The sequence below is a fragment of the Entelurus aequoreus genome, linkage group LG16, assembly GCF_033978785.1.
Source record: "Entelurus aequoreus isolate RoL-2023_Sb linkage group LG16, RoL_Eaeq_v1.1, whole genome shotgun sequence".
NCBI lineage: Eukaryota > Metazoa > Chordata > Actinopteri > Syngnathiformes > Syngnathidae > Entelurus > Entelurus aequoreus.
In genome coordinates this window covers 1,002,179-1,027,780 of record NC_084746.1, presented here as the reverse complement: position 1 = coordinate 1,027,780, position 25,602 = coordinate 1,002,179, and the positions used below count along the sequence as shown (strand labels likewise).

Sequence of the window (25,602 nt, the reverse complement as noted above, 5' to 3'; positions counted from 1 at the left end):
CATGTACATTCATGTATTTATAAACATTTAACCATGTTCAACCCTGTTATGTATGTACGATGAGTAAAATACCAAATATAAATAAATGTATTGTAAAAAAGAAAAAATCTTATTTTTTAATTCAAAAATAAAACTAATTGTATTTAGTATAATACATTTGAAAATGAACAAAGACGTAAAATATGTAAAAATATTTATAATAACAAAAATCACTGCAAATTTAATACAATCATTTTCTGTTTTATTAATGGTTTCCAGTATATTTATTCATGTACCAGTACTTCTCTAAAATGAGAGAGAACTGCTTCTTTCACTTTAGTGACATCCCACCCCCACCCTCCTCCTCCTCCTCCTCCTCCTCCTCCTCCTCCTCCTCCTCCTCCTCCTCCTCCTCCTCCCGTTCCTCAGCAGCAGCAGCAGCAGCAGCAGTCGACGCGTCGTCTTTGCAGCAGCATCAGCAGCTCAGACGACACCTGTCACTTTTCTTGGAGAAACCACACACATTTCATCTTTCTTGTCTTGCAAGAAAAGGAGGAGGAGGCGACGATCTTCACCCCCATGGCTTCTTCCTGTGCACAATTTGGCGGTTGGGAGCGTTACGCATCGGTAAGTTCCTCTCGTTATCGTCCCCACACCACCACCACCCCCCACCACCCCCAGCGTGTCGTCACCCCTGTCGGCTGCATGAAGAAGATGAAGTAAGATGAATTATGACCAAAAATATCTCAGATGATTTCCACGTGAGTGAAGGTGTTTTTGCTGCAGTGCAGCGTGTTCATGTGTTCATGTGTTCATGTGTTCATGTGTTCATGTGTTCATGTGTTCATGTGTTCATGTGCAAGCATTCAGCAGCAACAACAAAATGTTTTATTTCTTCCTGGAATACCAAATGATTGGCAAACGGCTGCCGTTGTGAGGACATGTGTTCCATGTTAAAATGTCAGTCAAACAATAGCAGCTTCTTTGTTTTGAAGACTTTCTTTTTCCAACCAAGTGAGTCACGTCTGTCGTGCGTGCGACCCCACACCCTCATTCTTCTTCTGCAATACCAAATGATGACGGGGCTGCAAACAATAGCAGTGGCATTAAAGGCATGGAGACAAAGCATGTTTCCTATATGCCTTATTTTACTCCCTCATGGCCAATTCCAATCTGTTCATGGGCAGCATGTATGTGGGTTCATATTTTTTAACTCACCCCCCCCCCCCCCCCTCCATCCATCCCCCGACTTATGACTTAGTAAAACATCTGAGAGATGCTACAGAGGTAATTGGATTGGCTACGAGAGAGAGATGGGGGTTGGAATTCGTCTGCATGTGCATGGATTAGCTCAAGAGTGAGATGCAGTGTGTGTGTGTGTGTGTGTGTGTGTGTGTGTGTGTGTGTGTGTGTGTGTGTGTGTGTGTGTGTGTGTGTGTGTGTGTGTGTGTGTGTGTGTGTGTGTGTGTGTGTGTGTGTGCGCGTGTGCTGGTACTGGCAAGTGCGTGTTTGCGCACTCAGTGATTCACTGGCGTTTTCAGGAAGCCGTGTGGATGAGCAAGACTCAAAAGAGGAGGCGGTTTATTTATTTATTTCATTTTTTTCCCCCTCATTTTGCAAACCTCCCAAATGTTGTTGTTACCCCCCCACACACACACTCTTTGTTGCTGTGCTGTTTGAATCCAAAAGAAGAACAAAAGCTCATTTTTTGGTTTGGTTCGCTTGGGGAGAGTCTGCTGTTTTTGTGCGGCGAGACGATAAAAAATGTCACCCAAAAAACAGAGGTTACACTGGGTAAAAGTAGATTAAAAGTGGTACATTAATAACATCTACAAAAATCACAAAATTAAATCATTTTAGTGATTTTTTTTTTTTACAGTGATGTTGCACATAGCAGTTTCCATGGCAACGGTTGTCAAACGATGAGAAAGAAGACCAACGGCTGTTGTGTATGTTGTACAAACCCCGTTTCCATATGAGTTGGGAAATGGTGTTAGATGTAAATATAAACAGAATACAATGATTTGCAAATCATTTTCAAGCCATATTCAGTTGAATATGCTACAAAGACAACATATTTCATGTTCAAACTGATAAACTTTTTTTTTTTTGTTGCAAATAATCATTAACTTTATAATTTGATGGCAGCAACACCTGACAAAGAAGTTGGGAAAGGTGGCAATAAATACTGATAAAGTTGAGGAATGCTCATCAAACACTTATTTGGAACATCCCACAGGTGAACAGGCTAATTGGGAACAGGTGGGTGCCATGATTGGGTATAAAAACAGCTTCCCATGAAATGCTCAGTCTTTCACAAACAAGGATGGGGCGAGGTACACCACTTTGTCCACAACTGCGTGAGCAAATTGTTGAACAGTTTAAGAACAACTTTTCTCAAAGTGCAATTGCAAGAAATTTAGGGATTTCAACATCTACGCTCCATAATATCATCAAAAGGTTCAGAGAATGTGGAGAAATTACTGCACGTAAGCAGCATGGCCGGAAACCAACATTGAATGAGCGTGACCTTCCATCCCTCAGACGGCACTGTATCAAAAAGCGACATCAATCTCTAAAGGATATCACCACATGGGCTCAGTAACACTTCAGAAAACCACTGTCAGTAACTACAGTTGGTCGCTACATCTGTAAGTGCAAGTTAAAGCTCTACTATGCAAAGCCAAAGCCATTTATCAACAACACCCAGAAACGCCGCCGGCTTCTCTGGGCCCGAAATCATCTAAGATGGACTCATGCAAAGTGGAAAAGTGTTCTGTGGTCTGACGAGTCCACATTTCAAATTGTTTTTGGAAATTATTATTATTATTATAGAGGTTTATTTGAAATAGGGACAGATACAAAAACATAGACATCTGAAACAGTTATCCGATGCATGCATCACAGTGTTTGTAGCCAAAGCTAATTTACAACACTTGTCCCCAACAACAACAACAACAACAACAACATAGATCCAACATCATTAAAATAGGAAAATAAAAAATAGAGTGAGTTGATAATAATGATAATAGTAATAACACAGACAAAGTGCAAACTAGATAAAAGCCAATAATAATAATAATAACACAGACAAAGTGCAGACTAGATAAAAACCAATTAGTAAAAATGAGTAAAAACTAAACATGGGAACACGATTGTTGCTCAACTAGCCATAATTTTGTTTGTTTTTTGAAAGTGACAAGTGCAGGTATACTTTTCAAAGTGTCCGGTAAAGAGTTCCATAGTTGTGATCCTTTTATTGAAAAGGCAGTCTGGGCAAAAGATGTTCTACGGAATGGAACACAACAGTTGCCTTTTGACACTGCTCGGGTGGTAGATCTGGTACCACTTTGCAGTCTTGTAATTGCCTTGCAGAGCAATTGGGGAGCAGAGTTATGCAAGCATTTAAAAACCAGTTTGACTGTGTGTAACAAAATAAAATTGGTAAAACTTAAAATATTGTATTTGGTTAAAATTTGGCAATGATGATATCGTATACTCTTCTTGTCTAGAACTTTCAAGGTGCGGTTATAAAGACACTCAATGGTCTTGATTGATGACTGGTGTGCCTGGGACCATGTAGTTAAGCCATAAGATATGTGTGAAAGAATCATTGGATTCATAAAAGTAAAAGCACAGCTAAGAGTTAAGCAGTGTCTTATAATCTTAAAACAGCCTAGGTTTGCCTTCAGGGTTTTACACATCTTCTTAATGTGACTTTTAAAATTCAGCTGATAGTCTATGATTATGCCCAAATATTTGACTTCAGGTACTTGTTCAATGACCTCCTCATTAATTTTTATATTCAGGTTTGTTTGAGGTAGCTTTTTTATGGAGAAGCAGACAGAGTTAGTCTTTTTAGTGTTTAGGGTTAAACAGGATGACTCCAGCCAAGATGCTATTTTGTCTAATTGAGCATTTAACTTCTCAGCAACTAGAGTACAGGTCTTACCTGATGTATATACCACTGTGTCATCCGCATACATCTGTAAATCTATATCTGTGCATACATCTGGTAGGTCATTGATGTATAGACTGAATAGTATAGGTCCCAAGACACTACCCTGAGGTATCCCTGTTTCTATTTTGCGGAAGGAAGATCTCACATTATTAATGGTGACACATTGTTCACGGCCCTTTAGATATGACTCAAACCAGGACAATGACTGTTTGGATAAATTGAATTTAGTTAGTTTTGAAATTAAAATGTCATGATTGACTGTATCAAATGCCTTTTTTAAGTCTAGAAATACTGCACCAACCACCTGTCCTTTGTCAAGAGAATGTTTGATCCTTTCAGTTAAAAAACAAGTGGCAGATTCTGTAGAATGGTTACGTCTGAATCCGAATTGTAGGGGAGTCAAATAGTGATTTGTCTCAAGGTGGTGCATTAGTTGTTCCGAAACAATCTTCTCCAGGACTTTAGATAAAACTGGAAGAAGGCTGATAGGTCTATAGTTAGATGTCATTCCAGCATCACCAGATTTTAAAAGTGGTATTACCTGTGCAGTTTTCCATCCATCTGGGAATTGCCCAGTTTTAATGGAAATATTAATAAGATGGGTAAGAGGCTGTATAAGGATGCCGCTATATTTTTTAAGAAAAGCTGTGTCTAGGTTATAAATATCCTTTGAGTGTGTGGTGTTTAGGTCATGTATGACATTTAGGACAGTTGTCTGACTAACCTCCTTGAGCTGAAATGAGCTGTCTTGTTCATTAGGTATGTCTGTTGTTTGATCATCATTAGTCCTACAAGAGAAACCAGAGGAAAGGTTTTTGACAGATTCTATAAAGAATTTATTGAACTCATTTGAGACTTGTGTACAATCAGTAATGATTTTGTCTCCTACTTTAAGTTTATATTGGGTTTGGGTGATATTCGACATGGTGTCATCCGGACCAAAGGGGAAGCGAACCATCCAGACTGTTATCCACGCAAAGTGTAAAAGGCAGCATGTGTGATGGTATGGGGGTGTATTAGTGGCCAAGACATGGGTAACTTACACATCTGTGAAGGCACCATTCATGCTGAAAGGTACATACAGCTTTTGGAACAACATCTGCTGCCATCTAAACGTCGTCTTTTTCATGGACGCCCCTGCTTATTTCAGCAAGACAATGCCAAGCCACATTCAGCACGTGTTACAACAGCGTGGCTTTGTAAAAAAAAGAGTGCGGGTACTTTCCTGGCCCGCCTGCAGTCCAGACCTGTCTCCCATAGAAAATGTGTGGCGCATTATGAAGCCTAAAATAGGACAGCGGAGACCTCGGACTGTTGAACGACTGAAGCTCTACATGAAACAAGAATGGGAAAGAATTCCACTTTCAAAGCTTCAACAATTAGTTTCCTCAGTTCCCAAACCTTTACTGAGTGTTGTTAAAAGGAAAGGCCATGTAACACAGTGGTGAACATGCCCTTTCCCAACTACTTTGGCACGTGTTGCAGCCATGAAATTCTAAGTTAATTATTATTTGCAAAAATAAAATAAAGTTTATGAGTTTGAACATGAAATATGTTGTCTTTGTAGCATATTCAACTGAATATGGCTTGAAAAGGATTTGCAAATCATTGTATTCTGTTTATATTTACATCTAACACCATTTCCCAACTCATCTGGAAACGGGGTTTGTACTTTTTCTTGGTCTTAAAGTGTGTTTTCAGGTTGAACATGATGATGTCACGCCTACAAATCCAAAATAGTACAGTAACAGAACAATATGTGTGGAAGTCAGTACCTGAGGAGGTTCAACTGCTCACAACTTACAAGGCCTTCACAAAAAAAGTAGAAAATGTGGCTTATGAACGCCTCCATCTGCCAGCACTAAAAGATGAGCCTGTTTTGATGCTAAGATAAATGTTATGTTGTGATGTTGTATTATATTTGTTATACATCGTATATGTATTGTGTGCTTTTTTTTTTCTTTTTCTCTCTTTTTCTTTTCTGATTCTTTGAAATTGTAATTTGACTGCCTTTTTTTACACCATGGCCAGGGGACTACAGATGGAAACTAGCCTTCTTTTTTAACCGTGTGTAGGCATCAGGCCTGGCCCTAACCAACCTGGCGCCCTAGGCAAGATTTTAGGTGGCGCCCCCCCCCCCCCCCCCCCACATCGGCAGTGAAGTGTATATACTCACAAGAAACCGAATAGCTTTGTCTTTGACCTTTTTTTTTACTGAAAGAAAGCAAATTAACATATTATATGAGAATGCTATGTTATGGTTATCTTTAACCGAATCACAGCAGTGCTCAAATAAAAAAAAAGCATTTCCTCTCATGTGATATTGCTTAATTAACATTAATGATGTGCACTTTAACAACTAGGCTTACAACTATACCTAATATATAAAGGGGTGGAAAAGTGACTATTACCTGCAGGGCAAACATTAGCTAACCAGAAGGCAATAACAATGTCAACAAAAAACACCTGCTTAAAAGATCTAATACAAATGTCCCTGAGGAATGTAAGGTGGGAGTACTGTAATTACCTAACGTTACATTATTATTTTCCATAACAATTTAGCCCCCTCCACAATATTAACCCGACGTTAAAACAGAACTAGTTATTTATTGATTAGCAATTGCTGAATCATGTAACATTAGCTTAATGCTAAAAAAGCCAGGTTAGTATCACATTCTGTAACAAACAAATAATTTCATGTAGGCTAACGTTACCTACCTGCTACCTCTGTCTTTTTCTCGTTTCTCCTCCTCTTTTTTCTTCCCTGGGCACCTGACACTTTTGGCCGTTTTGACATCTTGTGTTGAAGGGAGGGAAGGGAGGGGGCGCACCGTGCGGGGGTAAGGGGGGGGGGGGGGGCGTAATGTTGTAAAAAATAATATTTCTATTAAATAGGCTTTACTTTGCATTTTAATTAACGTGGGATTATTTTTTGTATTTAGAAATAATAGTACCAACTTTTTTTTTTTCTTTTTTTTTTTTCTCCAACATTCTGGCACTGGCGTGGCGCCCCCTGATGGACGGCGCCCTTAGCATTTGCCTATACGGCCTATGCCACGGGCCGGCCCTGGTAGTCATGTGTTGAAATAAACTCATCTTAATCTTAATATAGTAGTACCGTATTTTTCGGACTATAAATCGCAGTTTTTTTCGTAGTGCGACTTATACTCAGGAGCGACTTATGTGTGAAATGATGAACACATTAGCGTAAAATATCATATAATATTATTGATGTCATTGACGTAAGAGACTAGACGTATAAGATTTCATGGGATTTAGCGATTAGGAGTGACAGATTGTTTGGTAAACGTATAGCATGTTCTATATGTTATAGTTATTTGAATGACTCTTACCATAATATGTTACGTTAACATACCAGTTGGTTATTTATGCCTCATATAACGTACACTTATTCAGCCTGTTGATTTATTTTAAATTGCCTTTCAAATGTCTATTCTTGGTGTTGGCTTTTATCTAATAAATTTCCCCGAAAAATGCGACTTATACTCCAGTGCGACTTATATATGTTTTTTTCCTTATTTATTATGCATTTTCGGCCGGTGCGATTTATAGTTCGAAACATACGGTAGTTAAATAGTAGGGTTGAACTGTGTGATGACAATAAATGATAATAGAGCATATGCATACGTCTTACCAAAAATGTGTGTAAAAGTCGAATTAATTGATACATTTTAGAGTTTTAAAAAAACATGATTGACTGGTTGAAAAGATGGAGTGCAGTACTTGTCTGCAACCAGTAGAAGCAATGTTTAGTTCCCTGAATACAAGAGCATGGCAACAGGAGTTCAGAACATTCAGATACACAATGAAACTATGTGAATGTTGTCAAATATCCAGGCCTAAGTCTTCTTAAACATATACTTAATAATAATAAATGATATAGTAAGTAAGTGAGTATTAGTCTTTGTGTACTAAACTGCATTTAGTTGAGATAATAATGAGTCATATATTAGAATATGGGATGAATTATTTACATTTGATTTAACTCTTAAATGAACCTGAAATATGACTTATTTTATCCTTGTGGTAAATATTGGACACAACGTGATGCAAGTGTAAGCCACTGTGACACTATTGTTCATTTTTTAAATGTTTTTATTGTATTTTTTATAAATGGCTGTGATGATAATGTCAATGAGGGATTTCTAATCACTGCTATGTTGGAATTCTTATTAATATTGATACTGTTGTTGATATCATTCATTTTTGTTTGACTACTTTTGGATTGTTTTGTGTCGTGTTTGTGTGTCCTCTCAACTGCTCCGTTGATTGTTATTCTTAATGTTGCTGGGCCGGGTTTGGTTTTGGAATTGGTATTGTATTATTATTATGTATTATTGTGTATTAATTTGTTGGACTGATTAATTAAAAAAGTGTTTGTGTTCTCATGTCCTCTGTCATGAATTATTGCAGGACCCTTGATGCTACAGTGTGTCCTGAGAGGAGGCAGTGCATTATAGACAACACACACACACACACACACACACACACACACGCACACACGCACACACGCACGCACACACACACACACACGGGGAGAGAGGAAGACCCTCGGAGGACACGATGAAAGATTTGATCCTGGCTCTGATCCTCCTGCTGCCTCTGGTGAGTCCTGTGATTGTAACTGTTCATGTTTAAAAGCATTTTATACGTTCATTGTTTGTTGGCTCTGGAAAACAAGCTTGATGCTGGAACCCAATTTAGTTCCAAGTGTGAGTTTTCCAAATAGCCCCCATGAGATACAACAATTATAAGTCATTAATAATTACAGCCAAATGGAATGTAAAAGCCTCACATCACTCAACTGCACATTCTCCAAGTTACCATGATTGGTAGGGGTGTCCCCATCAGATATTGATATCAAAAATCGGTCTGATATCATCAAAACAAAATGATGATATGTGCTTGCATGTAAAATGTGTGATCAAATGCCCAATACCAGCAGTCCTGCAGCGTGTTTAACCCTTGTGTAATGTTCATATTGTTGTTACTCAGCCAGCGTTTGTGGGTCTGATGGACCCGTTGCATTTTGTGGCTTTTAATGCCTCACAATCAAACACTTTTATGTTCAAATACTAAATAACAATATTAACGTTGCACGGAAAATTTCTCTGCCAGTTTCTGCATCCCACAGGGATTCTTCTTTTGTGTTTCTGCACCTGTGGTTCCCACACAAGGTTGCAAACATTGTTTGTCAACACTGCTCTCATTTTCTCGCACATTTGACCCTCTGATGTTCTGTGTACCTACACTCTGTCCTCCTCCTGTCTAGGCCTGTTGTGTGTGTGTATGTGTGTGCGTGTGTGTGTGTGTGTGTGTGTGTGTGTGTGTGTGTGTGTGTGTGTGTGTGTGTGTGTGTGTGTGTGTGTGTGTGTGTGTGTGTGTGTGTGTGTGTGTGTGTGTGTGTGTGTGTGTGTGTGTGTGTGTGTGTGTGTGTGTGTGTGTGCGTGCGTGTGTGTGTGCGCGCTATGGCTAACTCACAGAAAGTATTACTATGTGTGTGTACGGTCAAATCTACCTAGCAACAGTGGTCGGTCCTCAAAACAACAGAAGTAAAATGTTTTTTTTATTTTGTGTGTTTTGCATTCTGAAATGAGGTTTCCACTCTCTACTCCCATCTAGTGCTAGATATATTTTTTTCATCATTCTAGCTATAGTGGAAAGGGGGGCCCTCACAACCTACTGACCAAACGTGGGTCCACACAAAGTAGGGCAAGACATGTATGTGTGTGCGTGCGTGTGTGTGTGTGTGTGTGTGTGTGTGTGTGGGTGGGTAGGTCCAGTGGACACGGACATCTTCTATGTAATATAAATGTGTAGGGGGGGTGTATGGTGTGTGGTCATTAAATATGTATTCTGATAGATATTCTTCACAGAAAATGAGCCAAAGTCAGTGAGTCACAGTTTGAAAAATTAATTAATTGTATCATTTTTCTCTTAATAAAAAATGAAAACGGGTCCCACAGACCCGAACACCACACAAGGGTTAATTGTGCAAAGCTGAACAGCCAGTTGGCATCAAAATGTCCTCTAATAAGCACACAAGGTTGGCCTTTTCTTTTCTTTTAGTCAAGTCATTTACTTAAGGTAAACATGGTGGACTACTAGGAGCCTGCAGCTACCCAACAGCTAAGCACACAAGCCAGACATACTTAGTAAGTGTCCTTCTTTGAACAACACCGCAGTCTAAAACAGCACCATTGTCAATACAAACAAGTATCACATAATTAAAGTTGCACATTACCTACACGTACAAAGTCTCCAAGGCAGTGTTAGAAAATATCCAGGAACAAACGTGTCCGCATCATTCCACTTACTGCATCATGAGTTTAAAAGGGAACAGCACTATCATTCACAATCCTTATGTAACACAAGAACACATATGTTGGGAAATTATTTCTTTTTTTATACATGCTAATATATGGAAGTATTAGATGGCTAACAATGCAGCTAATGGGAGTACTCTATTGCGCTGTAAAAAAAAAACATCAGAAAACTGCCAACAATACTCCATACTGATGTGACCTGAATATTCCGATAATACCCGATCCCTAAGATCAGCCGATCAGCTGCTACTGACGGTCCCTGACACAAGGCAGAAGCTTAGAGGTGACAGAGCTTTCGCCGCTGCTGCTCCCAAGCTCTGGAACGACCTACCTTTGAGTGTTAGACAAACCTCCTCTCTTCCTGTTTTTAAATCTCTCTTAAAAACATACTTTTATTCCATGGCTTTTAACACTGAGTGATATCCATCCTGCAAGGCGCCCCATAATACACCTGCTGTCAACCTGTTTTGATGTTTTATTTATTTTATTTTATTATTTTTTTATCGTGTTCTGTTTGTGTTGTGTTGTGTTTGCTCGGTACTCGTATTATCTTTTAACCTGCCCATTGTACAGCACTTTGGCTACCCTGTGGTACATTTAAATGTGCTTTATAAATAAAGTTGATTGATTTGATTCCAAGTATTCACAATATTGTAAATATAAGCGCTAACGCAGACAAACTACTTTTTGTGGCCCTGTGATCCTAGAGAGCGAGCTAGCTTACGCAGCTATAGTGTTGACATACCGAGCCGGTAATCTGCTGCATTGCGAGCTAGAGAAAGTTCTAGATTATAAATAATGCTTTTCATCTGGATAGAAGAAGGTTGTGGCCGTAAACTGAGAAGTTGGCAAACTTTGACGCCCAATTTATGCTGTGATTATGGTGTTTGTTTATTTCAAAAATGCATACAATTACGTTACGATACATCACATATTAACAGTTTCTTGTTACAGCATGTCCGAAAAGGAGAAGGAAGATGATCATAGAAATTATTAACACGTTTGTTACTACTCATTTTGTAACGCAACAATGAATCAATAAATAAATCAGTAAATAAATGAATGAGTAGACAAATGAGTAAGTAAATAATTATTAAATACATAAACCATACATGACATTCTCATAAATAAATAGTTAAGCACATAATAGGATGAATAAGATTATCTACTTTTAATAAGGTTCAGATATTTATCATAAGTCTTCTCGGCATTACATTTCTTGAAACCAGCAAACTTATACTAAAAACTAGTTTATTGTTCTTAATGGAAAGGCAACAAGGCAAGCGCTTGTTACTCTCGGGGTCTCCTAGCCGCTCAGGCAAATCATATTGTCTAAAAATGCATTTTCCATGGATAACACGACTCATCGCGCCAAGTGCGGGCTATTTCAGTCAATTAGTGCGCATATATATATATATATATATATATATATATATATAATATATATATATATATATATATATATAATATATATATATATATATATATATATATATATATATATATATATATATATGTTTCTTTCACGAGGTGAGTTCTTCAGGAAGTGAGGTAGCAGACACCTTCGGAGCGTAGTTGCTTTCGACCGCGACGAGTCTAGCTTTGTTAGCTTAGCAGCTAGCTAGCTGAGAGAGGGGCGGCGAGACAGCGAGTGCGTGCTTTGCAAGTTTGCTAAGACTACTAATATGTTTGACAAGGAATAAAGAAAGCTGTAAAACAATTAGAAGCACACAGATAGAAAGATGATACTTAGCTTTCTCGCGGCAGCAGCAGACTTTTTACAATTGTTTCAATTCAATTTTTCTGTAAGGTTATATTTCTCCTCGTGTGTGTGTGTGTGTGTGTGTGTGTGTGTGTGTGTGTGTGTGTGTGTGTGTGTGTGTGTGTGTGTGTGTGTGTGTGTGTGTGTGTGTGTGTGTGTGTGTGTGTGTGTGTGTGTGTGTGTTAGTGACGCTATCATTATGTAACGACATTATGTCTAACACTGGTTGTCACACACCTTTTTTTCCATGTTTCTCCTTGCTCTATTTTATCTACAACTTGTTTATTCAGCTACGCTAAAGCCAGCTCTGTCTTCCCCCTCCAAGTCCTCTTGCGTAGCGTGACGTACACCTTCAAAAGTTGCGGCGACGTGGCAAAGGGTGTAACTGGTTGACTTTTAGTACATGTTCCGTGTTGATGCGATTCAGCCACGAGCCATATTGCCCACCTTTGTAAAAGTATTGTAACACAACACCAGTTCAATAAAACTCAATCCCTCTCTGGTTGCCAATTGTTTATTAGCAGGAAGGAAGCTAACACGCAAAGTCATGACAAGTTAAGTGTCATGATTTCACACCAGATATGCTTTGAAGAGCCATGACGGTGCCTCAAGGGACATTGTAGTGACTAAGTACACACAAGAATGAACTATCAGGAGCCACAACAGAGGAATAAAAGAGCTGCTGCGGCTCCAGAGCCCCAGGTTGCAGACCCCTGGTCTAGTCCATCTATTTGTATTTGTGTTTTTCTGTCTCTTCTCCTCATACTTGCCAACCCTCCCGAATTTTCCGGGAGACCGAATTTCAGTGCCTCTCCCGAAAATCTCCCGGGACAACCATTCTCCCGAATTTCTCCCGATTTCCAGCCGGACTTAAGGCACGCCCCCTCCAGGTCCCTGCGGACCTGAGTGAGGACAGCCTGTCGTCACGTCCGCTTGGCCAACCAAAAAGTAACCACAGAACGATATACTGTATAGTGTTTCTGTGGTTACTTTTTGGTTGGCCAATGGTTGACGTTGTATTGCGCACCCTGACGGCAAGTGTGGGAGTCGGTTCTGAAGTATGAAGTAAAGAGACGTAACTTCGTCACCTCGCCTGGTTATTGACTCCAACCCAGAATATTACACTGCCCATACCTATGCTCCTTCAAAGGCTGTGCTACTGGCTGCAAAGCATTGCACTTTCAAATACAACAATGAGTAGAGGAGTGTTATGTGTGTAAATAAGCGAACACTGAAATTCAATCTCCCGAATTTGGAGGTCTCAAGGTTGGCAAGTATGATGACGGTGCCTCAAGGGATATTGTAGTGACGACAGTACACACAAGAATGAACTATCAGGAGCCACAACGGAGGAATAAAAGAGCTGCAGAGCCTCAGGTTGCAGACCCCTGGTCTAGTCCATCTATTTGTATTTGTGTTTTTTCTGTCTCTTCTCCTGTTACCGAATAGCATTATTTTCGTTTTACTGAGATTCAAAGATAGTCTGTTTTTGTCAAACCATTTCTTTAATTTGTTCATTTCTTCTATTATTATTATTTGTATTAGCTTCTGTGTGTTTGCTCCTGAACAACTTGTGGTCTGGAAATGATACTAACCTTGAGTCTTTTGTAACTTTACAAATGTTGTTTATATACGTATTGAACAATTTTGGTGCAAGTTTTGCTCCCTGAGGTACAGCGCAAGATACATTTAGCCCTGTAGACGTGTGTTGTTTGCCTATCTTAACATGCTGCGTCCTGTTAGTTAAGTAGCTACTTAGCCAGTTCAGGACCTACCCTCTGATACCATACCGTTCTAATTTGTTATTTAAGATAATATTATTATGACTACATGTGTCAAATGCTTTTGTTATACCCATAAATACTGATGCTGCACACTGTTTACCATCTAATGCATTGGTAATCTATTTTGTTGTTTCGATTAATGCCAATGATGTTGAGATGTTGGCTTTGATTCGTGTTGGTTTCCCGCTAGTGTTCCACGCTTATTTATTAATTTATCCAATCTGTTGTTAAACAATTTTCCATATTATTGACTTTTCATTTTTACATTTTTTTTACCTCCGTGTGGATTATGAATAATTCTTCATCCAAACCGGAGGATATAAACATCCCATTTGTCAGTATTCCAATGAGAGCAGACATTGTACAGTAAGTGAACATTTTATTATGTTTGTAGTTTGTCTTTAGCACTTAGCAATACTGCTGCATGATAGTGTTTCACCACAGATGGATCTGTTTACCAAAAAGCTTTTAAAACTGGTAAATCATCCTCAACTTAAGGCTCAAAATAATCAGGTTATGGATCATTTGTCCCAAAGTAGACTTTGATGTCTCTGACAAAGTCGGCCATGATGAGTATTTGTTGTTGTTGAAAGGAAAAGTGAACGTTGTGATGCGTCTGTGAAATTATTAGTATGCGTTAAATGACCAAAATACGTAAATACTACATGTTATTATGTATGTGCCTGTAACTACATTACCTATATACTTACACCATGTATATAAAACATTGATAAGGGTTTTTGGGTGTTTTTTAAAGCACTTTATAGGTGGAATAGAGCAACTCCCATTGGCTCCATTGTTAGCTGACTTTTTATCAGTTAAAATGCAGAAAATAAAGAAAAACATGTGTGGGCTTGTCTCACATAATGATTGTGAATGATAGGCACAATTCGAAAAAAAGTGTCGTTGCCCTCAAACGTAATCCACTTTAATTTAAAGACAACACAAGTCCATTGCAGACAGTGAAGGATAAATAAGTTTGTGTTTTTCATACCTACTGTTGTTCTCTGGTGGACTAATTACACTTGACCAAACATTTTCCTACATTCCACACTACAAAATAATAAATGCATGTATGATTCCTGCTAATATCGTATCGGATCAATATGAATAACGGCCAATACTCAAGTCTCCAATATCAGTATTGAATATGTGAAAAGTTGTACCGGGATAACCTTAACCCTTGAGTCACCTTTGATCCAAACATGATGCCTGGAATTTATGCCAAAGTGTTCAATCTTTGTCTCATCAGACCAGAGAATTTTGTTTCTACTGGTCTTGGAGTATTTCAGGTGCATGTTGGCAAACGTTTTCAAATTATTCAATACTTTTTTGTATTGACAAATGTGCTGTTTTAGACTGCAATATTGTTCAATGAAGGACATTTATTATCTATGCCTAGCTTGTGTGCTGTTATGTGCTTAGCTGTCGGTGTAGCTGCTAGCTCCTAGTAGCCTATAGGTTACCATGTTTACCTTTTGTAAATGGCTTGACCAAAATACAAGAAAAAACTAAACTTGTGTGTTTATTGGAGGACATTTAGATGTTAACTGGCTGTCCAGATTTGCTCCATTGAACACGGTGCTTGTATCGGACATGATATCACACATTTGACATGCAAGCACATACAATGGGTCGGAAAGTATTCAGACCCCTTTAAATTGTTCACTCTCTGTTTTATTGCAGCCATTTGCTATAGCCAAAACTTTCATTTTTTTTCTCATTATTGAACACTCAGCATCCATCTCCAGAAATAGAAAAGAAATGTACATTTTTTGCAAATGTATTATAAAAGAAAAACTGAACTATCACATGGTCATGAGTATTCAGACCCTTATATTTAACTCACATGGTGTCCATTTCTTCTGATCCTCTTTCATTGGAGTCCAGCTGTGTTAATTAGACTGATTGGACTTGATTAGGAAAGGCACACACCTTTCTATATAAGATCTTACAGCTCAGAGTGCATGTCAGAGCAAATGAGAATTATGAGGTCGAAGGAACTGCCAAAGGAGCTCAGAGACAGAATTGTGGCAATCCACAGATCTGGCCAAGGTTACAAAATAATGTCTGCAGCACTCAAGCTTCCTGAGAGCACAGTGGCCTCCATAATCCTTACATGGAAGAAGTTTGGGACGACCACAACTCTTCCTAGACCTGGTCGTCCAGCCGAACTGAGCAATCATAGGAGATGAGTTTTGGTGAGAGAGGTAAAGAAGAACCCAAAGACCACTGTGGCTGAGCTCAAGAGATGCAGTAGGGAGATGTTGCCGCAAGTTCCACAGAGTCCACTATCACCTGCAGTCCTCCACCAGTCATGGTTTTATGATAGAGTGGCCCGACGAAAGCTTCTCCTTAGTGCAAGACGTAAAGTTTGCCAAATAACACATGAAGGACTCCCAGACTATGAGAAATAAGATTCTCTGTCCGATGAGACCAAGATTGAAAGTTTTTGGCGTTAATTCTAAGCGGTATGTGTGGAGAAAACCAGCACTGCTCATCACCTGCCCAAAATAATCCAACAGTCAAACATGGTGGTGGCAGCATCATGCTACGGGGTGTTTTTTAGCTGTTTGGACAGGGCGACTGGTTGCAATTGAAGGAAAGATAAATAGGGCCAAGTACGCAGATGTCCTGGAAGAAAATCTCTTCCAGAGTACTCAGTACCTCAGACTGGGCCAAAGGTTCACCTTCCAACAAGACAACCTAAGCACACAGCCAAAGCCCTGACCTAAACCCAATTGAGAATCACTGGAGAGACCTGAAAATGGCAGTCCACTAACGTTCACTATCCGGCCTGAGAGAACTGGAGAAGATTTTCAAGGAAGAATGGCAGAGGATCCCCAAATCCAGGCGTGAAAAACGTATTCCCAAGAAGACTCATGGCTGGACTAGCTCAAAAAGGTGCTTCTACTCAGCAAAGGGTCTAAATACTTATGAACATGTGATATTTCAGTTTTTTCCTTTTTTAATAAATTTGCAAACATTTCTACATTTCAGTTTTTTTTCTGTCAAGATGTGGTGCTGAGTGTACATTAATGAGAAATAAAATGAACTTCAGTGAGGGTTGGACTCCGCCAAGGCTGCCCTTTGTCACCCATTCTGTTCAGAACTTTTATGGACAGAATTTCTAGGCACAGTCAGGGCGTTGAGGGGATCTGGTTTGGTGGCTGCAGGATTAGGTCTCTGCTTTTTGCAGATGATGTGGTCCTGATGGCTTCATCTGGCCAGGATCTTCAGCTCTCACTGGATCGGTTCGCAGCTGAGTGTGAAGCGACTGGGATGAGAATCAGCACCTCCAAGTCAGAGTCCATGGTTCTCGCCCGGAAAAGGGTGGAGTGCCGTCTCCGGGTTGGGGAGGAGACCCTGCCCCAAGTGGAGGAGTTCACGTACCTCGGAGTCTTGTTCACGAGTGAGGGAAGAGTGGATGGTGAGATCGACAGGCGGATCGGTGCGGCGTCTTCAGTAATGCGGACGCTGTATCGATCCGTTGTGGTGAAGAAGGAGCTGAGCCGGAAGGCAAAGCTCTCAATTACCAGTCAATCTACATTCCCATCCTCACCTATGGTCATGAGCTTTGGGTTATGACCGAAAGGACAAGATCACGGGTGCAAGCGGCCCAAATGAGTTTCCTCCGCCGGGTGGTGGGTCTCTCCCTTAGAGATAGGGTGAGAAGCTCTGTCATCCGGGAGGAGCTCAAAGTAAAGCCGCTGCTCCTCCACATGGAGAGGAGCCAGATGAGGTGGTTCGGGATCTGATCAGGCTGCCACCGAACGCCTCCCTAGGGAGGTGTTTAGGGCACGTCCGACCGGTAGGAGGCCACGGGGAAGACCCAGGACACGTTGGGAAGACTATCTCTCCCGGCTGGCCTGGGAACGCCTCGGGATCCCCCGGGAGGAGCTGGACGAAGTGGCTGGGGAGAGGGAAGTCTGGGCTTCCCTGCTTAGGCTGCTGCCCCCGCGACCCGACCTCAGATAAGCGGAAGAAGATGGATGGATGGATGGAAAATGAACTTTTTTAGATTTAAGCAATTGGCTGCTATTAAACAGAGAGTGAAACCATGTAAGTGGTCCGAATACTTTTTCTATATCCACTGTATCATCACTAAATGTACTAAATGTAGATTGTGTCTGTGACAGACACTAAGTGTACTAAATGTAAGTGTACTAAATGTAGAGTGTGTCTGTGACAGACAGTAAGTGTACTAAATGTAGAGTGTGTCTGTGACAGACAGTAAGTGTACTAAATGTAGAGTGTGTCTATATGTGAGACAGACATGTGAGTGTTGGAAACATTATATGTTGTATTTAAAATTAAAAATGGTGGAATAATCCTATTGTTCACTTCCCTTGGTTGAGTTGTAGATAGTAAATCATATTTCATTAAAAAAGGGAAAAAAACATGCATTTGCGTTCTCACATCCCCTCTTTTGCTGACAAAGGTAAAGCGCCCCCCCCCCCCCCCCCAGCCCCTCCCGCCCCCCTTCAGTTGACATCTTTACACAGCGCGTCCAACGCTGACCTTCAGCGCCTGTTGTGAAGTACTTAGTGTGTCAAATGGGTCTGCAGTGAGGCCAGTGGCCTGCCGCGTCACATGGGGATTTTATTATCGTCTGGTGGCCGGCCCAGTTAACCGGCCCTTGAATTTAGCCTCGGGACGGATGCTGCAATCTGCAGCTTGCAAATGGCCGACCTCTCTGATTGGACATCTGCTTTTATTTTTAGTTACAGCTCGGATGTTCGGTTTGTCTGCTTTGTATTCATTTAAACCCACGCTACACCTAAATCTATTCATTTCCGGCCAAGAACCGTCTTCCTTAGTTCAGCTTTGGTTTTCAGCACGCTAACCCTTGCTACATGCTATCCTGTGCTTGTTAGCGCTAGGTAAATGCAGTTGTTGTTAGCTGTGGGGTAGAAATGCTTTGCTGGAATCTGTTAATACAAACCCCGTTTCCATATGAGTTGGGAAATTGTGTTAGATGTAAATATAAACAGAATACAATGATTTGCAAATCATTGCATTCCGTTTATAGAAGACTTTTACACCCAATCATGGCACCCACCTGTTCCCAATTAGCCTGTTCACCTGTGGGATGTTCCAAATAAGTGTCACACCGCGGTGAGGAGAGTCTTGTCTTGGTTTTTTCTGTCTTGTGATTTGCATGTTTTATTTTGAAAAGCAACTCCTCTTGTTTCAGATCACGGGCCCTTCCTCTTGTGTCACCAGTCTGACGTAATCCCTGACCCTTGATTGTTTCCACCTGTTTCCCATTACCCTCATGTTCCATATAAGCCCATTCCTCCCCTTGTTCTGTGCCAGATTGTCTCGAGCTTTCGTGCCTGTCTTGCATCCAAGTCTACGTTCATGTTCTTACCTTGCCTCGTCCCACGACCACGTCTGTTTATCCAGCATTTTTCCAGCTGTAATTTTGAGTTAACTTTTTCCTCCCTCAGAGCGACTTTTGTTATTTAACCTTTTTCAACCGCAGTGGTGAGTTATAATTTTTTCCTTAACGATTATCCTTCCTCAAAGTTTGAGTGAATTTTGTTTATATTTGTTAGAATAAGATTTAGTGTAGTAAGTTTGATAGTCCTTATTTTCTTCCTCCTGTTGGAGCGCCTTTTGTTAAAGTTTTTTATAGCAGATCCGTTGCTAGTTATAATTTATCTTATTTTTGTCTAATCCTCCGTTGGAGTGATTTTTGGTTCTTTCCCTTTTTGGAAACGTTTTTTGCTATCATTGTAGTACCTCATAGTGATTGAAAATTTTCTGCTCTGGTTAAGAGTTTTTTCAAAATAAAAGCTTTATTTAGAACCTCCCATCTCTGCATCTGAGTCCCTTCATTCGCCCAAGCCTGACAATAAGTGTTTGATGAGCATTCCTCAACTTTATCAGTATTTATTGCCACCTTTCCCAACTTCTTTGTCACGTGTTGCTGCCATCAAATTCTAAAGTTAATGATTATTTGCAACAAAAAAAATGTTTATCAGTTTGAACATCAAATATGTTGTCTTTGTAGCATATTCAACTGAATATGGCTTGAAAATGATTTGCAAATCATTGTATTCCGTTTATATTTACATCTAACACAATTTCCCAACTCAAATGGAAACGGAGTTTGTATAAAGAACATCTGCTCAGCATCACATGACGTGTATTTATGCAGCGCTCCGTATAAATACACGAACAATTCTCTTTTAATGCCATTCCTAACCTAAGGAGTAGATACAGGAATATAAATATGCATTTGTCTTGTCACTGGGAAGACTCCTGCTGCCTAGCAACAAGTGATTGTCTTCCTTGAAAGCAACATTTGAAGCAAACAAACTGTTTCCTGACACCTTTTAAAATGCAGCGGTGGTGCTGCAGCGGTGGTGCTGCAGCGGCGCAGGCAGTGGTGGTGTGCTCAGTAAGTCACTTATCTCATGTGCCCAGCCACGCCTGAGGTGAATTCATATTAGAGAGTGATGAGTCAGCCAAAGACCATCACTTCATGCACGTTAAGATGCTGTTGCTGCGCAAAAGACTTGCTCTTATTTCTTCTTACCTTTGTTTTATTTGCTCTTATGTTCTCTAGTCACCAGACAAATACAACAGGAGAAAATATATCTTTGCACTTCATTAAAAGGAGATTTATGTATTTCTTGATTGGATTCTGCTTTCAAAAAAACACTTGGTAAACAGGTGCATATATATTAAAAGCAATATTCTGCAAAAGTTATTAATTCAGACAAAAAAAACAATTTAACTCTTTTGGCAGTTTATTTGCTGATCGCAGATTAGTTTGACTCCAATTCTTGGGGTCATGATTCCATCAAGAATTTTTGATTTTTTTGTATTTTTTTATTAAGGATCCCCATTAGCTGGTTGCCACAACAACCCACTAGTCTTCCTGGGGTCCAAAAACTCAATACAATTACATGTAAAAGCATATAATTATAACTACACAATACAGAAACAAATAAAAGCATCAACAAGCAAACAATTTACACACTGCAAAAAGTTAGTGTTCAAAAACAAGAAAAAAAAACCACAAAAATGAGGGGTATTTTACTTAAACTAAGCAAAATTATCTGCCAATAGAACAAGAAAATTTGGCTTGTCAGGACTTTCCAAAACAAGTCAAATTAGCTAACTTCAATGAACCCAAAAATAGCTTAAAATAAGTATATTCTCACTAATAACAAGTGCACTTTTCTTGGTAGAGAAAAAAAAGAGACCTTTTTGCTCAATATGTTGAAAAATATTGTTAAATGAAGTAAATGCTAGTGCCATTATCTTGACATAATGATATGCGCTCTGCATTACATTTCTTGAAACCAGCAAACTTATACTAAAAACTAATTTATTGTTCTTAATGGAAAGGCAACAAGGCAAGCGCTTGTTACTCTCGGGGTCTCCTAGCCGCTCAGGCAAATCATATGGTCTAAAAATGCATTTTTCCATGGATAACATGACATCATCGCGCCAAGTGCGTGCTCTTTCAGTCAATTAGTGCGCATATATACAGCCCGGCCCCCTGCCAAAAAAATTTTAATTGTAATTTTCAAGAATTCATCTGAATGTGCATGAACTATTTCTGTTCAAAATAGTTAGAAATGTTAAATGTTTAAATATGAACTGTCAGTTTACTGTACTGTGCCAACTGTACTACTATATGAGTACCTGTTTTCTATTGTTTCATTGAAAATAAAACAGCCATTTGGCTGTCATCTGTTTTAATTATGAGACACAATTGTGTCAAAGTCATGATTTTTTAGTTCATGCTAAAAATAAGAAATGATGACTTTAAAAAAGTAGTTTTCTACTTGTGAGTGTTGATGACACAGCTTTGCAACAGTTGATATTCTAGTTTCAAGCATGTTTTACTCAATATAGCTCATCAAATGTCAGCAACAAGCTGTAATATCTTACTGACATCATTTAGGAGCAAAACACTTAAAACAAGTAAAACACTCTAACATCAAATCTGCTTAGTGAGAAGAATGATCTTATCAGACAGAAAATAAGCAAATATCACCCTTATTTGAGATATTTCATCTTACATAGATTTCCGTTTTTGCAGTGCAGTCACAGAATATTAATTACCATATAAATATAACAACACAATACAAAACCAAACAAAAATCATCAACAAGCAAACTAATTTACAGACTCAGATACAATATTACTTTCCTTTTAAAAACCTGTTTACTTCCAATGCCTGTGAGAATTCGAGGCAGGTTATTCCAGAGCGCTACACATTTATGAATAAAAGATTTCCGCAATGCATTCTTCCTCGGACGAGGGAGTACAAAATGCCCCTCACTGGATGCCCTGGTATTATGATTATGTATAGTGCTACTGTAAACTATTTGGAATCAATTTGGTTTAATAATTCTGAAAAAAAACTCTTCTTTGGCTGCGGACGTATGACATATACACAGTTGACCTAAAAAAACATTTTTAAAATCGATTCTCATACATTTTGAATCAATTCAGAGTTAAAATAAATAAGAATTACGATTCGGATGTGAATTAATTTTTCCTGGCGAAAACCAGTTATTTATTATTATTCAAATTCTGACCATTTTTCGCTGAATTTGGGCTTTTTATGAGGTGTAAGCTATAATCATCAACGTGATTAAGAAATACATTCTTGAAATATTTCACTCTGTGTGTAGTAAACCACTTTTTTAAATACTCACTCCTGAAATTGTAAGTGGAACTATAAGTGAATACAGCTGGAACTATAAGTGAATACAGCTGGAACTATAAGTGAATACAGCTGGAACTATAAGTGAATACAGCTGGAACTATAAGTGAATACAGCTGGAACTATAAGTGAATACAGCTGGAACTATAAGTGAATACAGCTGGAACTATAAGTGAATACAGCTGGAACTATAAGTGAATACAGCTGGAACTATAAGTGAATACAGCTGGAACTATAAGTGAATACAGCGCATCATCCATCCACAAACCTGCCCAAAAATATGAATATTAAAGACATATTTAAAAAGAAATGCATTTTTACTCTCCCAGGCTAAAAAAAAAAAGAAAAAAAGGTGTTGTTATTTTGTTGAGTTTTTGTGATAGAAAGGAGAAAACACTGATTGGAGTTCCATATTTACAACTGTCCAGCAATGCAGACTTATGTCAAATATTTAACATGTATAAAATATGTCCAAAAAAAGATATGTGGAAAAACATACTTTTTCTAGTACTTCCCGTCAGCTTTGAAACAGCACCTGAACTTATTGTAGTACTAAATTAGTCTGTTTGAAATATTTTATTCAGTTTTGTTTGTATTTGCTTTTATCAGCTGTTCTATTTCTTCACTATAGGCCAGTCAAATTGATCAATTTATTTGTTTTGATCATTGTAATTTTACTAAACTTGTAGGCCACTTTGGGGCAGCTAGAGATGTTGTTTAGAAGATTGTGGGGGTTTTTCTTAGAGCTATGAGAATATTCCATTTTAAGATGAATAATTCCTATTTTGCAGAAGTAATTAACAGCAATAAACGAGGGTTTACTGTAACTCACTTTTTGATGTGTGACCTAAAGTTAAAAAAGGTATAATTATAATAGGGTTAGGGTTAGGGTTAGGGTTAGGGTTAGGGTTAGGGTTGGGGTTAGGGTTAGGGTTAGGGTTAGGGTTAGGGTTATCTTATTATATAAAAAGATCAGTAAATGATTCTATATATTTGTAAATGCTTGAAGTGGGAAAGGGGTAGGATTAAATAAGCTTTGCTTCTTCCTACTCCTTTTCGGGCATGATGTAAAATGAAATGATATGAAATTGTGTGATGTATTATGATGTAAGTGTGTTCATGTTCTAAATAAACTAAAGAAAGAAAGAAAGAAAGAAAGGGTTTGGTTAGGGTTAGGGTTAGGGTTAGGGTTAGGGTTAGGGTTGGGGTTGGGCTTGGGGTTGGTGTTGGGGTTGGGGTTGGGGTTAGGGTTAGGATTAGGATTAGGGTTAGGATTAGGCATAAAGAAAAAGAGTTGGTTAGGGTTAGGGCTAGGGTTGGGGGTAGGATTAGATTTAGGGATAGGGTTAGGCATAAAGAAAGAGAGTTGGTTAGGGATAGGGCTAGGGGTTGGGGTGGGGCAATAGAAAAGAGCGAAAAAAAAGAATAGAAGGGTTAGGGTTAGGGTTGGGGTTGGGGTTAGGGTTAGGGTTAGGGATAGGATTAGGATTAGGGTTAGGGTTAGGCATAAAGAAAAAGAGTTGGTTAGGGTTAGGGCTAGGGTTGAGGGTGGGGTTAGGGTTAGGGTTAGTGTTAGGCATAAAGTAAAAGAGTTGGTTAGGGTTAGGGCTAGGGTTGGGGGTAGGATTACGTTTAGGGATAGGGTTAGGCATAAAGAAAGAGAGTTGGTTAGGGATAGGGCTAGGGGTTGGGGTGGGGCAATAGAAAAGAGCGAAAAAAAAGATTAGAAGGGTTAGGGTTAGGGTTGGGGTTGGGGTTAGGGTTAGGGTTAGGGTTAGGGTTAGGGTTAGGATTAGGATTAGGGTTAGGGTTAGGCATAAAGAAAAATAGTTGGTTAGGGTTAGGGCTAGGGTTGGGGGTGGGGTTAGGGTTAGGGTTAGGGTTAGGCATAAAGAAAAATAGTTGGTTAGGGTTAGGGCTAGGGGTTGGGATGGGGCAATAGAAAAGAGCGAAAAAAATGAATAGAAGGGTTAGGGTTAGGGTTAGGGTTAGGGTTAGGGTTAGGGTTGGGGTTGGGGTTGGGGTTAGGGTTAGGGTTAGGATTAGGGTTAGGCATAAAGAAAAAGTGTTGGTTAGGGTTAGGGCTAGGGTTGGGGGTAGGATTAGGTTTAGGGATAGGGTTAGGCATAAAGAAAGAGAGTTGGTTAGGGATAGGGCTAGGGGTTGGGGTGGGGCAATAGAAAAGAGCGAAAAAAAAGAATAGAAGGGTTAGGGTTAGGGTTAGGGTTGGGGTTGGGGTTAGGGTTGGGTTTGGGGTTGGGGTTGGGGTTAGGGTTAAGGGTTAGGGTTAGGCATAAAGAAAAAGAGTTGGTTAGGGTTAGGGCTAGGGTTGGGGTGGGGTTAGGGTTAGGGTTAGGCATAAAGAAAGAGAGTTGGTTAGGGTTAGGGCTAGGGGTTGGGGTGGGGCGATAGAAAAGAGCGAGAGAAAAAAAGAATAGAAGGGTTAGGTTTGGGGTTAGGGTGTCATGAGCCGATGTGACAGTTTGGACTTTGTTGGTCATTTTTCTGTTGTCTATCATTTCCTCATATTTTCATTCCACTTCCTGTTTGCCTCCATGTCCCACCACTTCACCTCTTGGTAATAATAATAATAATAATAATAATAATAACTGGGATTTATATAGCGCTTTTCTAAGTACCCAAAGTCGCTTTACATGTTAAAAACCCATCATTCATTCACACCTGGTGGTGGTAAGCTACTTTCGTAGCCACAGCTGCCCTGGGGTAGACTGACGGAAGCGTGGCTGCCAATTTGCGCCTACGTCCCCTCCGACCACCACCTGTCATTCATTCAACATTCATTCACCGTAAGCGCTTGTTCCCTCACCTGTCTCCTGATTGACAATCAGGAGACACACCTGTCCATGGCTGTCAACCAGGAGGCTTCTTATGCCAGCGTTGTGCTCTGAAAGACGTTGCCCGTCATCTGGGCTTTCTGGGGTCACGCCAACAGCCGCCATGCTTGTTTGTGACACAATGACAACTACTATATTTCTGTCACGAGACAACATCTTCATGGAGAACGTGAGAAAAACAAATACTAGTTTCCTCCTGAAGAGACACGGTCGACTGAA

The 25,602-nt window shown here is 39.6% G+C and overlaps 1 protein-coding gene across 2 annotated transcripts in view; it reads left to right on the top strand.

The window, feature by feature from the left end:
* Positions 1 to 441: 441 nt before the first annotated feature.
* LOC133631483 (pituitary adenylate cyclase-activating polypeptide type I receptor-like) overlaps positions 442 to 25,602 on the top strand; it is a 61,468-nt gene continuing 36,307 nt past the window's right edge. For both annotated transcript variants that reach the window (XM_062023715.1, XM_062023714.1), the window contains exons 1-2: positions 442 to 606; positions 8,375 to 8,566. In XM_062023715.1, the coding sequence (XP_061879699.1) occupies positions 8,525 to 8,566 (42 nt within the window). In that variant the 5' untranslated portion in view covers positions 442 to 606; positions 8,375 to 8,524. The remainder of the gene's footprint in view (positions 607 to 8,374; positions 8,567 to 25,602) is intronic.